This window comes from Talpa europaea (assembly GCF_964194135.1).
Source record: "Talpa europaea genome assembly, chromosome: 8".
Classification (NCBI taxonomy): domain Eukaryota; kingdom Metazoa; phylum Chordata; class Mammalia; order Eulipotyphla; family Talpidae; genus Talpa; species Talpa europaea.
The window spans coordinates 110,229,050-110,242,648 of NC_140075.1; the positions used below are offsets into that span (position 1 = coordinate 110,229,050).

At 40.7% G+C, this 13,599-nt stretch overlaps 1 protein-coding gene across 1 annotated transcript in view; it reads left to right on the plus strand.

Moving 5' to 3' along the window:
* Nucleotides 1-2,030: 2,030 nt before the first annotated feature.
* The window catches only part of SNW1 (SNW domain containing 1), a gene marked incomplete at both ends in the record, with an annotated part of 33,947 nt that continues 22,378 nt past the window's right edge, over nucleotides 2,031-13,599 (plus strand). Inside the window, 4 exons of the mRNA XM_084240303.1 lie at nucleotides 2,031-2,056; nucleotides 3,625-3,795; nucleotides 9,377-9,530; nucleotides 13,422-13,583. Of these exons, the coding sequence (XP_084096429.1) occupies nucleotides 2,031-2,056; nucleotides 3,625-3,795; nucleotides 9,377-9,530; nucleotides 13,422-13,583 (513 nt within the window). The remainder of the gene's footprint in view (nucleotides 2,057-3,624; nucleotides 3,796-9,376; nucleotides 9,531-13,421; nucleotides 13,584-13,599) is intronic.

The window sequence follows — 13,599 nt, forward strand, 5'->3', positions numbered from 1 at the left end:
TGCTGCTGCCTTCCTGACCTGCTTGCTCATCTACTGCCATCGAGAAGTGGGCAAGCTTGTCGCTAAGGCCCTAAGAGCATCTTGTAGGGTAAGTGAAAATGTCAGGATTTTCCCCCTCCCACCATGAGTATTAATGATAGATACCTGTGTTTTTACACATGTGCCCCATGGCAGACACCTGCAGTAGGGTGTGGGCATGTGTAAATGGGCACATCTGGGCTAAGAGACTGGGCATATAAGTGTGGCATCACAGGGACGCCAGCAACAGCAACGGGAGCAGAAGCAGAGAGAGCAGAGAAGAGCCTGCGAGAGAATGCTAAAGAGCCCAGAAAGAGTGAAGACTCGCCTTCCACCCTCCTGTCACCCCCAGCCCTCCTGTCTACCATGTACGTGGGCGCCGCACTACAAATGATGTAAAAAGCTCAATAAAAGCCTGAAAAAGCCACCAAGGGCTCCAGGACTCTCCTTTACTCATCTGCCTGGATCACAGAGATCCTGCTCTGTGCCTTGCCGGCACTACACCTCTTTACTTGGCTCTCTGTGTCTAGCAAGGATTTCAAATGTAGCATTTCCAAAACCAAACTCCTGACTTTCCCCACAAAAGTGGCCCATTTGCAGTTACCCAGTTTTGGTAAAAGGCAATTCCATTCTTATAATTGCTCAGGCAAAACCCTTTGAGTCATCCTAGATTTACCTGTTTCATGCCTCACATCAATTCAGAATATTTTTGGTACTTCCTTCCTTCAAAATAGACCCAAATTCCAACTTTTTCTTACCATTTCCACTACAACCTCCCCAACTGTGCAATCAGCCTCTCTCCCCTAAATTATCACAAAAGGCTCTCAGCTGGTCTCTCTGTTTCTTTCCCTGCTTTTTGGAGTCAATTTTCAACACAGCATTTGTAATGATCTTCTCAAAACATAAGTTAGAACATGTGTCTCCCCTGCTCAAAATCTTCATTGTAATCACTATATACAACAAACGAATCAATATCTTATCCTTTTACTTAGTATTACTATATCTCCAAGCTAGATTAATAAATGGGAAAAGGAGGAAGGTGGAGAAACGTATGTACAGCATGTACCTTTTCTTTTTTTAAAGATTTATTTATTTATACAAGCACTGGGATACAGGCCAGAGGTGTGGGAGGGTGAGAGAATTCACCAGAGACAGAGCAGGGAATAGAACAGGCTGAAGGACTGAAGTACACTTCTGAGGGGAGCAGCGGGCGAGACAAGAGAGGTCTGCCACACTATGTGGGAATCTCCCTGACCCCCCAGGAATCAAACCGGCGCTGCAGAGGCTGTGGACAGCTTCACAGCACTGCACTCAACCCACTGCGCCACCAGGGAGGCCCAAGGCATGTACCATTTATTGAAGAAAAAAATGAAAAGTATATAAATATATGTACTTTATGTATGTTTTGAATGGAAGGATAAACCATAAAAATATTTTTAAAGGTACTCTAGTGACCGAAAGGACAAAAAAGAATCTAGATTTTTATAAATATACTTGTCTGTTTTGTCATTTACCTAGAAACCACATAACTTTTACAAAGCCATTTTTTTAATTAACACCTGAAAATTCAAAGCAAAATGCAATAAATAAACCTAACTAGGGATCAAATTAGTGCCATAATCACACAAAGAGAAATTACTTCGTCATTTTAAAGAAATGAAATTTGAACATACATGCTTAAAGAGAGACACCCTAAGGAAAAAAGAACTGTAAAAAAAAACTATTATTAAGCATATGTTTAATAATCATAATGGTAATGTTTTGAAACTATTTCACATAGATCATAGGATAAAGCAAGTGGGTAGTTATGTTATTGGCATTAAGTGCCAAGATTTCCAGAAGTGATGCATGTATAAAAGCAAAGTCAAAGTCAAGTAAAATCTGCGAAGCCCTAAATTTCATTGGAAATCCAAGTGAAAACGTGATACATTTCTCAAAAAAAAAATTAGTGTGTGTGAATTTTTAACTTAGTCCACTGAAAAGACTTGCAAACAATAATGAAGCCAGTAACGATGAGCATCCAGATTGCTTTCTCTAAGTATCACTTTCCCACTTAAAGATTCCTTGGGAAAATGACTAATTGCAGGTCTGGGGCAGAAAAGGTGCTAGAAAATATCAGCCTAGGGCCTCTCTGGTGGTGCAAGGGGTTAAGCAGAGCATTATAAAGCTGTCCGCAGCCTCTGTATAGCATGAGTTCAATCCCCAACCAAGGAGATACCCACATGGCACAGCAGACCTCTCCTGACTCGCCCGCTGCTCCCTTCAGCAGTGTATTACTTTTTCTTTTTTTTACTAAATATTATTTGTATACAAGAATTCGGGTACAGGCCAGAGGCACAGGAGGCTGAGAGGATTTACCAGAGACAGAGAGGGGAGCAGAACAGGCACACGGACCAAAATACACTGCTGAGGGGAGCAGCAGGCGAGACAGAAGAGGTGTGCCGCGCCCTGTGGGTATCTCCCTGGCCTGCCAGGAATCGAACCCACACTGCAGAGGTTACAGACAGCTTGATGGCGCTGCGCTCAACTGCCTGCACCACCAGGGAGGCCCAGCAGTGTATTTTGATCAGTCTGCCTGTTCTGTTCCCCACTCTGTTGCTGGTGAATCCTCTCATCGCCCCCCCCACACCTCTGGCCTGCACCCCAGCTTTTGTATAAATAGATAAATAAAAATAAACCTTACAAAAAACTTTTAAGATTTGGTAACAAGTGTGGGAAATTCTCTTGTCTTCCAGCTGCCTAAGACAAAGCCTCATAAGTAAGTTCCCTTAGTTATTAAAATTGCCAATATGGAGTGGTCTGCCTTTTTCTTCAGTCTCTCCACCCTCCATGTATGGGGGCTGGTTTCTGATTACACTTGGGATGGTGAAAGAGATCTAGTCTTTCCTGCAGTCACATAAACTATCAGAATCTATGAAATGTGACAAATGTTTGTTTCTACTCTTTAGCATGGACAATTTCAAACACACACAGAAGTAGGGAGAATAATATAATGAACATCTATCTGTTCCCCATTATCCAGCTTCAACAGTGATCAGAATAAATGACTATTGTCCTTTTATCTACACTCCGCCATCTTCCCCCCAATATTTGCAGCGGATTTCATTTATCCTATTGTTTCATCAAAGATCATGTTTAATCCATATTCTATATGATTCTATATGTACCTAAAACACATGCATGCATACACACACATCTATATACATAAAAACAGATATGTAATACATGAAAGAAGTGTGCTAAAGGTAATACACTAAGGTTCATACGATACCTCTCTCAGGAAAATATTTGGGGGCTGCAGTGTAGGAGAAGATTGCGTTTAAAGAAATGTTTAGTGCGGATGTTTTCAGGTCGCGTGCATCAGTCACACGATTTCCTATTATTTTAAAAACTCAGTCACCCTTTTACTTAACATCTTTGTCCCGAAAAAACTCTTGTATGTGGGACTCCCTACAAGGAGACATGAGACTGAGTGAGGAATAAAATTAAGCGGATTAAAAGACATCCCAACTTCGCTGTTGTGCGTACGATAGCGTGGTGTAAGGGCGATGCATTCGCTTTTCCGAACAGAAGCACTTAATGCCATTATCACCGCTTGGTCTGCAGGGAAAAAGAACTGTACGCTTGCTCAAAGAACTACAATTCCCAGAAGGCCCTTGGGCTGGGGCGCTTGCGCACTACGCTCTCCGTCCTTTCGCCTCGCCGTCGCGGGGAAAGACCCGCCCCGAGGTACTGCCGGTCGCGCTGGAAGAAGCGGAAGAAGATGGCGCTCACCAGGTGGGTTGTTGATTCGGGTCCTCGATACGGAAGGGTTTAGCTGGACCCACCTTTTTTATCTCTGTGCCTCCACTATCCAGGGGTTGACCCGGCCCGGGGCACGGAGCTCGGGCCGAGGCCGCGGCTGAGCTTTCCCGCCAGCCGCGGGGTGACTAGGCCTCGCCGGAGCTGGGACCTTTCCTGAGCGTCTCCCCGGGTTGAGTTCACCCCTTCCCTGGGGCCGAAAGTAGCAGCGTGGCGAGTACTTCTCTGGCCGAGGAGTCGCACGTGTTTTGCGCTGAGGCGCTCGAAGGAGTGGCCAGCGCAGCCCCGGGCCCGCGGCGCGGGTGGGCCCCGGGGGTGCGGAGGCCGGGGTCTCTTGGGGTGCAGCGGCGCGCCCGGGGGGGCGAGTGGGGGGTTGTCTGCGGAGGCCCCTTTGCTGTCTCTGTCCCGAAACAAGGCGTGGGGGGAGAGGGTCTGAGCTGAGGCTTCAGCGTAGCCGCGGTAGTGGCCGCTGTCTACGAGTGGGCGCCGCTGGCCCGCACTTTAACTCGGGACCTTAGAATTTCTTCCGTGGATTGAAAAGTACTTGAGATTTGTGCTGTTTCCGGTTGCCTTAGCAACCGCATGTAAAGTGGTCGCCGCTTTTAAGAAAAAGATGCTCAAGTGGGAGATTCCCAAGAGTTACATAACTCCTCGCCTGCAAGCTTGCTACCCCATCTAAGTGCAAAAACTTGAGATGTGAACGCAACAGGAAAAGTGGAGTGTTCAGGAGGATTGTAAAGGAAGTAATAATTTTAGGACATCAGCTTGGCGTTCCCGATATACACATGATTCTCTTCACACGTATTTTACTGGTTGAGGGTGGTTATGAATCCTAAATACATCTGACTCAGAAAATGCCTCTTGGGAATTATGTTTGGGTACCTACTGTAGCCTAGGGCTTGTGTATATGCAGAAGAAAGTCTGGCCGTCTTTGCGGAAGGGAAGATGGGGTACGAGGCCTTACAGATGTGAAACAACTGCACAGAATGTTTATTTGTTGGGTTTTTTTTTTTCTTAAACTTTCTTTTTAAGATTTCCTTATTTATGCATACATGAGCTGGGGTGCAGGCCAGAGATGCGGGGGGTGAGAGGATTCACCCGAGACAGAGTGGGGAACAGAACAGGCAGGCAGACTGAAATACACTGCTGAGGGGAGAGGCTGCGGATTGCTTCATAGGTTGCATCTTTAACCCCTGCGCCACCAGGGAGGCCCCAGAATGCTTGTTTGTATAGTACTAATCTTAAGTGCAAAGTGAGAGCTGGGATAAGCTGAATGGACTGCAGAGTTTCCTGGAGTGAATATTTCTGGGAGCAAACATTTAAATGCCCCACTAGGTGGGAGTCACTGGACATAGACTTGTAGTAATGAGACAAGTTTTGTGGAAAAGGTGAAATTTGAAAATGACAGGAAAAATAGGAAATGTGTGCTTAAAATTTCAATGGCAGAGTTAAGTGACTAGTCTTGGGGACTACGTAGTTTTCTGATTTTGTTGAGTTCTAGCTGATTTGATATTTAGACAGTCTCAAGTTTCTGCTAGAAACTTGAGACTATCTCCAAGTTAAGCCAGGATTTCTTAACAGCAGTTCCTTGACATACTGTTGTGTTAACAGTCTTGGTGTCACCAGTGATTTGTTAAGTCATACTAATTTCATTTTGTAAATTCAAGTGTATTTAGGTTATGTATGTAATATCACTTGCATTTAATATGCTTTTTTTAGTAAAGGTGAAAGGGTAGACTAAGAAGTCTCAACAATGGCACTTCTGGCATTTTAGGCTGCGTAATTAATTCTTGTATGGATCTGTCCTGTGCATAGTAAGATGTTTAGCAACAACTTTGGCCTCTACCCACCAAATACTAGTAGCATCTCCACCCCATATCTACCTGCTAAGCCCAAGTCCTGACAATCAAAATGTCTCCAGACATTGTATCTACATGTAGATTTTTGTCCACAGTTGAGAAACCCTGAGGTAGACTTACTACTTGCATCTATATCCTACTGTGTACCCCCTCCCAACACCCTCTCCCCATAAGATTGCTTCTTTGTGAGAATGTCATCCTTTAGCGAGAACAGCAAAGTTTTAAGACCCTCTTCCGGTGTGTTCTGACCATAATCCAGTACCTGTTTACTGGATGTCCAAACTCATTCCTTTGGCAGGCTGTTTGAGTAAACTAGTTATCCCACAGTAGGAAAAGAAATGAAACATAAGTAAATATTGTGGCTTATTTGTAACTATCTTTGTAGCCCTCCTGTGTACTGGGTATATCTGAAAATAACTACTGTAGAAGCTCAAAACTTTTGACTCAATTCATTCATCCATTCAGTGAGTAAATATTTTCTGAAGATCTATCATATGCTGGTTTTCCATTATTGAATCAGTCAGGTGAACTCCTTATCCTCAGTTTACATTCTAGGAGACACAAACTATACATGAGTAAACAAAACAATAATGCAATTTCAGGTAGTAAGAACTAGGTAGGACAAAGGGACAGAGAATGACATAAGTGTAGGTACAAGCTGTTTTGGACAAGATGGTCAGAAGCAGCTCCAGGAAGGTATAATTGAGCAGACATGAATGCTAACAAGCAAGCACTAAGAGGTCTAGGGAAGAGTTCTGTAAAAGCGTCAATTTAAAAAGAAATAGACTATTTTGTGACAGACGGAATAGCATATGTAAAGATCCTGAAATGACTTGTTTAAAGAAAGGCAAGAAGACTAGTAGCCTAAAGATGATGAGTGCAGGGCCTCCCCGGTGGCGCAGCGATTGAGCGCTGGGTTGCGAAGCTGCCGGCGACCTCTGCGGTGCCGGTTCGATCCCCGGCTGCTCCCCGGCCACCGGAGGAGGGTCCCACATGGCGCGCAGACCTCTCCTGCCGCCCGCTGCGCCCCTCAGCAGTGTACTTTGGTCCTTCTGCCTGCTCTGCTCCCTGCTCTGGCTCTGGTGAATTCTCTCACCCTCCCGCGCTTCTGACTGTACCCAGTGCATGTATAAACAAACAAACAAACAAACAAATAAATAAATAAATAAAAACAAAAAAATGCCTCTATTAAAAAAAAAAAAAAAGATGATGAGTGCAAAGAGTGGAGTGAGTTTATCCTGCAAACTCTAAAGTAGCCCCTTCCAAGCTAGACAATGGAATTAAAGAACCAGAAGGTGTGATTCCTACCCGCAAATTGTTCACAGTCTAGTGAGAGAGTAATGGTAAAGGAATAGATGATTTTGATAGGGTAAGACAGATGCTGTAGTAGTGGTACAAAGAGGGTCTTGGAGCCTAGAAGGGGGACAGCTAATCCAAACTTGGGGAGTATCTGAAACAGTTACAGATAATCACATATGTATGAAACATATGTTGAATAGTATCTAGACACTGCCAAGTTCATGGATTTTCTCAGTGATTGGGAAGGTAGTCTTTTGATTGTCCTTAGAGGTGAAAAAACTGGGTTCAGAAGAGAGGTAAGTTGCTTATCCAGGTTAGTAACTGGCATAAGTAAGATTTGAACCATCATATTAACTAATACACACACTTTTAAACCATCATATTAATTAATACACACACACACACCCAGCTGAATTGGATTCCTCTGATGTGTGCTATTATAGCACTCTATACACTTTTCCTTCATCACTTAATATAATTTTTAATTACAGATTTATGTGATTACAGATCTTCCTTGACTTATGGTGGAGTTATGTCCAGATAAACTCATTTCAAGTTGAAAGTGCATTTAGTACACTTAATCTACTGAACATTATGACTTAGCCTAAACTACCTGAAAGGCACTCAAAACACCTAAATTAGCTCACAGATAGGCAAAATCATCTAACACAAAGCCAGTTTTATAATAAGGTGTTCAATGTCTTACATAGTTTATTGAGTACTAAAAGTGAAAAAGGTCTGTAGAGAGGCAGTTGTCTACCCTCATGATCTGTGGCTGATTGGGATCTGGGGCTTGCTGCCACTGCCCAACAGCACTGGAGCATTGTACATGGGAAAAAAGATCAAAATGCAAAATTTGATTTAGGTTATCTACTGAATGCATAATGCTTTTGTGTGCTGTTGTTAAATTTGAAAAATCATAAATTGTAAGTCAAACTATCATTAAGTCAGAAGCCATCTGTATATGATTCTTTCTGTCCCCTGTAAGGTTATATAAGCTGTCTTTTTCAGCACCCAAGTAATCAATACAAGCATTTTTTTCTTGGGTGTAATTGACATGATCGATAAATTTTTTTAGAGATTTATTTATTTATGCATGCAAGAACTGGGGTGTAGGCCAGAGTTGCAGGGATGGGAGGGCAGTTGGTAAGAGGAGTCACCAGAGACAGAGCAGGAAGCAAAACAGGCAGATCTGCTGAAATATACTGCTTGATGGGGGCAGCAAGCAACACAGGGGAGGTCTGCTGTGCCATGTAGGCTAGCTCTCTGGCCAGGGATCAAACTCATGCAGCAGTGGCTGGCAATAGCTTGATAGTGCTGAGACTTAACCCCTGCGCCACCAGGGAGGCCCTCAATAAATATTTTTGAGTAAGTACTGCTGCCTGTTCAAATATGCTTACTAACCAAGAATCACAAAGGAATCTTAATTTTTGCATTAAACATTATTAGTCTACTGGAATTGTTTCGTGGTGCTTTGGGGTATCACTATAACATCATACTTAAAAGTTACTAAGAACAGTTTAGTAGAAAGGCTGCTTTGATTAAAGGACAAATTACAACTGCAGGGTTTCTGCTTTGAATCTTTGACCTCTTAAGTTTTAAATTGCTTATAAACTAGATACCCTAGGAAAGGTACTTAAATATGCAACTGTTTCTTTTAACTTCATTTCTAATTCTTGTTCTTTTGTCTTGATACTAAAATGGTTAAAAGTAAGAAGCATAAGAGTAAAATAATTTAAAATATGCATATAAAAATAGCAGGAACACTAAGAAAATCATATACTGGATAGTTGGGTAATTGAGATGTTTACTTGCTTGTTACAAGAAAAAAATGTAAAAGCATAAAAACTCAATAATTTGTCTATTGTGGAAAATATCTGTTAATTTTTTATTCTGGACACTATTCACCTGCCAGTCAGATGTGTTTACTAAATATCTGAGTGCTTCTTTCTTTTTCTTTTTTTTTAGTTTTTGTTTGTTTGTTTGTTTGTTTGTTTTTATACAAGCACTGGGTACAGTCAGAAGCACGGGAGGGTGACAGAACAGGCAGACTGACGAAATACACTGCTGAGGGGAGCAGCAGGCAGCAGGAGAGGTCTGCGCACCATGTGGGACCCTTGCCTGGCAGCCGGGGACCGAACCAGCACTGCAGAGGCTGCGGGCAGCTTCGCAGCCCAGCGCTCAACCGCTATGCCACCGGGGAGACCCTGAGTGCTTATTTCTTGCCACACAAAATAAAATGACTGTTATTGAATACTGTCATAAATCATTGAAAAGTTTCCTCTTTTGCTCAAAGGAGAAAGTATTATAGGAAAATAGTCTCTCTTGCACAAATTGCAATAATCAAATTAACTGTAAGAATTGTTTTTAATTTTGACTTTTATTATCTTTGCCTATAGCTTTTTACCTGCACCTACTCAGCTGTCTCAGGACCAGCTTGAGGCTGAAGAAAAGGCAAGATCCCAGAGATCACGACAGACCTCCCTGGTCTCCTCCCGGAGAGAACCTCCCCCATACGGTTACCGGAAAGGCTGGATACCTCGATTATTAGAGGTAAATATGAAATTATTAAATTATGCTGAAATTTATTACAGTACTCTTGTAAATTTAAGCCCTACAAGTCTGTGTGAGTGTCTTTATGATAGAAATTCTGTTGTGTGCTCTTAGGCATGTAGTCCCCTCAGAAGGTTGATGTACCAGTTTATCATTTTATGTCAGACTATTGATACATGTACAAAAAGAAACAAACATACCCTTTCTAAATCCAGGGATGATAGCATAGGGAAAATAATAGGGAAGGGAGAGGAAAAATGAAAGAACAATTTCATGTTCAGGTGCCTTTCCCTTCTTCCTCCCTACACGTGTAGCACAATACCCTTAACCTGGAAGAGTCTCCCTTTCTCCAGGAAAAACTCCAGTGGCTTCTCCTTTTCTGGCATCTTTCCCATTAGAGACAGTGGAAAGAACACTGACCAGGAGTTGAAATTAATTAATTAACTCTTTTTACGTCTGTGACCCTGGGCAAATCTTAACTTCTCTTCATCTGTTTTCTTGTCTTCAATTTGAGAATGTTAATATATGCCTGATATATAGATTAGATAAAATTTGGGGACAGAATTTAATGGTTGATTTGTAGGCAGTGAAGGAAAAGAAAGAATCTGGATTTTTTTTTTTTTTTTTTTTTTTTTTTTTTTTTTTTTTGCCTCTGGTTATTTCCTAAATGATAGACTGCTATGTCAGTGCCTATCCTCCTAATTACAATCCTCTACATCAGTTCAATGCATGTGCCTTTCCCTGATTCCATGGAAGACTTCCCATGCTTGACCACTTTTTTTTAATCATGGGAGAAAAACAGACATTTGAGAATTATTTTGCCCCTCCCCAAGACATCCTTTTATTTTAATCAAGCAGCTTCTTGTCTCTCTCCCCATATTCATTCTGATTCCTGCAAATTTACCTCTTCCACATCCCAAGAAATGGCCTGTCCTATGAAGAATCTTTAAGTGCCTATACCTTTCATTTTTGTATTCAGTTTTGGGGTTTTTTTTTTTGTTTGTTTGTTTTTTTTTCATTTTATCACTTACATAATTATATTCTGTCCTTATATGGTTATGATTTTCACTTGCAAATGTGAAAGGTTTGTGCCCTTCACTTTTTTCATATGCCACCAAGTGATGGTCATAGAACTAAGTATTCATTGAATTGAAACTTATTGATTAGTACCCTCCAAGAAGCCATCTGTGTTTTCAGCCTCTTCTATGTTTGTCATTTTCCCTACCTTCCAGAACTCTTTGGAGACCCTAAAAGATGAACACCCAGCTAGATCTTGTCTTCTAATATAGTCCCTGTTTTTGTCTTTTCCTCATTTACCCTCTGGTCCATATTATTTCTAAAGCATGAAGGCCAGTTTTACTATAGTTATTAAGGGAATTTTGTTGTTACTTTTGTTTTTACTAATAATTCAATTTTTGAGAAGCAGAACAAAATAAAAAACCAGAGAGACTGTAATGGCTTCTTATGTGGGGCAAACAGATAGTGACTAGTATAGAGGAGTTAAGTGTCTCTCCTGATAATAGATGTTCTCTGTCTGACCTCAGTAATTGCAGAGTGGGTGAGGCAAACATGATTTTACATACAGCAGAAATCTCATCCTTTCTTCTGTTTCAGCATTATAACATTCAAGTACTGTTAGCTTTTTCAAGTCATACTTGACTGTCAGAGGTTTCATAGATCCTGGGAGAACAGAACAGTTTATTTGAAAATCAAACCAAAATAGCCAGCTGATCTAGAGATACATTGACTACTTCTTAAGGGGAGTGAATGTTCTGCAGAAGGAAGCATTTTGTTCTGGTTTTCCAAGTAAGAGCTGTGATTTTCTGGCAAACTTAATGACCGTTTAATGCCACACCTGCAGTTCTGAAACGCTTGTTATAGCTGAGAAACTCTCACAAGTGTGAGGATGTGTCAGATTGATGGCTTGGGTACAGGTAGCACCTTTCTTGGGAATGCTTTAACTTTTTCTACCATATTTACAAGAAATTGACTCCTTCAGCTTTATTTGTTTTTAATTTTCTCAAACCTTTCCTTAGCAAATACGCGTATTATATCTAGGAAAACACATAGATCCAGGATGTAATGGAATATTTCTTAAAGGAGGCGGTCTTATGAATGTGGTTATTTTCATAGATTATTTTCCTATTAAACCCTCTCTAGATGATTAATTTTAATTGTTCCCTATCCTCTGTTAATCATTTTGATTGGTATGTTTGGAACTAAAAGAAAGGTACTTCAATTAATAGAAAATAGGAATTTTTTTGTAGTCAAAAGATCTGGGTTCAAGTCCTGTGTATATGCTAGCCTTGAGTGAGACCTTGGGGAAATGACTTCACTTTTCTAAACGAGTTTTTTCCAAATGAAGACAAAGTGTTGCAGAAATATAAGGATTAAATGAGATAGTATGGTGTGAATTATATTTTGTGAATTATGATAAGGTGCTAAGCAAATATTGCTAAATTTTAACAAAATTATTTTTAAATTATATTTAATATTCATATATTTATTTGATCTAATTTTTTGGTGGTGTTACCAACTTGTTCTACTTTAAAAGTCATAATTCTCTCTTCTGAATAATAAGATACAATCACATTACTGCTTTACTCATGGTAAATGAGTGGGAACTCTATTTGTTCTTGAAACACTGATGTTACTAAAATCGGCTTCCAAGGAAAATTCTCTATTTTTTGGCCCTAACTATCCTTTGACCTCTTCCTCAGTAAGAAAATTATGTATGCTAAACTGGTCCAACCACTGTGGAGAGCTGTGTGGAGATTTCTTGATCTACTAAACATAGAGCTTCCATATAATCCAGCAATTCCACTCCTAGGTATTTACCCAAAGGACACAGAAACATCAATTCCAAAGAGCACCTACACCCCTATGTTTATAGCAGCACTATTTACAATAGCTAAGCTTTGGAAACAACCCAAATGCCCAAAAATAGATGACTGGATCAAGAAGATGTGGTACATATACACCATGGAATATAACTCAGCATTCAAAAAAGATAAACACATGCAGTTTGCAGCAATATGGATGGAGCTGGAAGGGATCATGCGCAGCAAAATAAGCCAGAAAGAAAAAGAAAAATACCAGATGGTCTCACTCATAGCAGGAATCTAGAAAACTTAAATAAGGGACCAGGAAAAAGAATATAAGAAAGAAAATATCAAAATCAACAAACAACTATGAACCAGAGACTCTCTATGGGGGGTGAGGGGCGGGGAAAGGAGGGCTTGGGGTCAAAATAAGAGGGTTGTAATTGTATGGGGACTATAAAAATAAAATTTAAATTTAAAAAAAAACCACCAAAAAAGAAAAAAAGAAAATTATGTATGCTAAAACCGAAAATCTTTCCTTCATCCTAAACATTTCGCTGATTTCTTACCTGCCACATATATAAAAATCAAGAATCTTTGCCATGGTCTAGAAGCCCTTTCATAATGTGGTGTATATATTTACCCTTGTAAGCTTGTCACCTCTGTATCTGTCTGGGGTAAGCTATAGCCACTGGACTCTCCTTTCCCAAAGCATGCCAAACTCATTCTTGCAGCAGCACCTTGCTATTTGATCAGCCAAGAAAATGCTCCCGTCAGATCATCCAAGGACTGATTTCTCATCATTTAGTTTTTTAGATCATTTCACCACTTTTTAAGGGCTATCCCTATCACTATTAGAAGTGGCCACTCTTCCCAGTTCTTTTATTACTTTCAAGGCATTTATTTCAGCTTGGTTGACTACAAGGTACTACCCACAGGATTAGGAACCTCTTATTTACTGCCATATCTCTAGCATCTAGTATAATGAGAGTTCAATAATTGTATATAAGAATGACCATATCTTGAATCTCAAATTATTATATCCTTTTTATATTTTTTCAATATATAGGATTTTGGAGATGGAGGTGCTTTTCCAGAGATCCATGTGGCCCAGTATCCACTGGATATGGGACGAAAGAAAAAAATGTCAAATGCACTGGCCATTCAAGTTGATGCCGAAGGGAAAATCAAATATGATGCAATTGCTCGACAAGGACAGTCAAAAGACAAGGTATGTCCTCACTGAT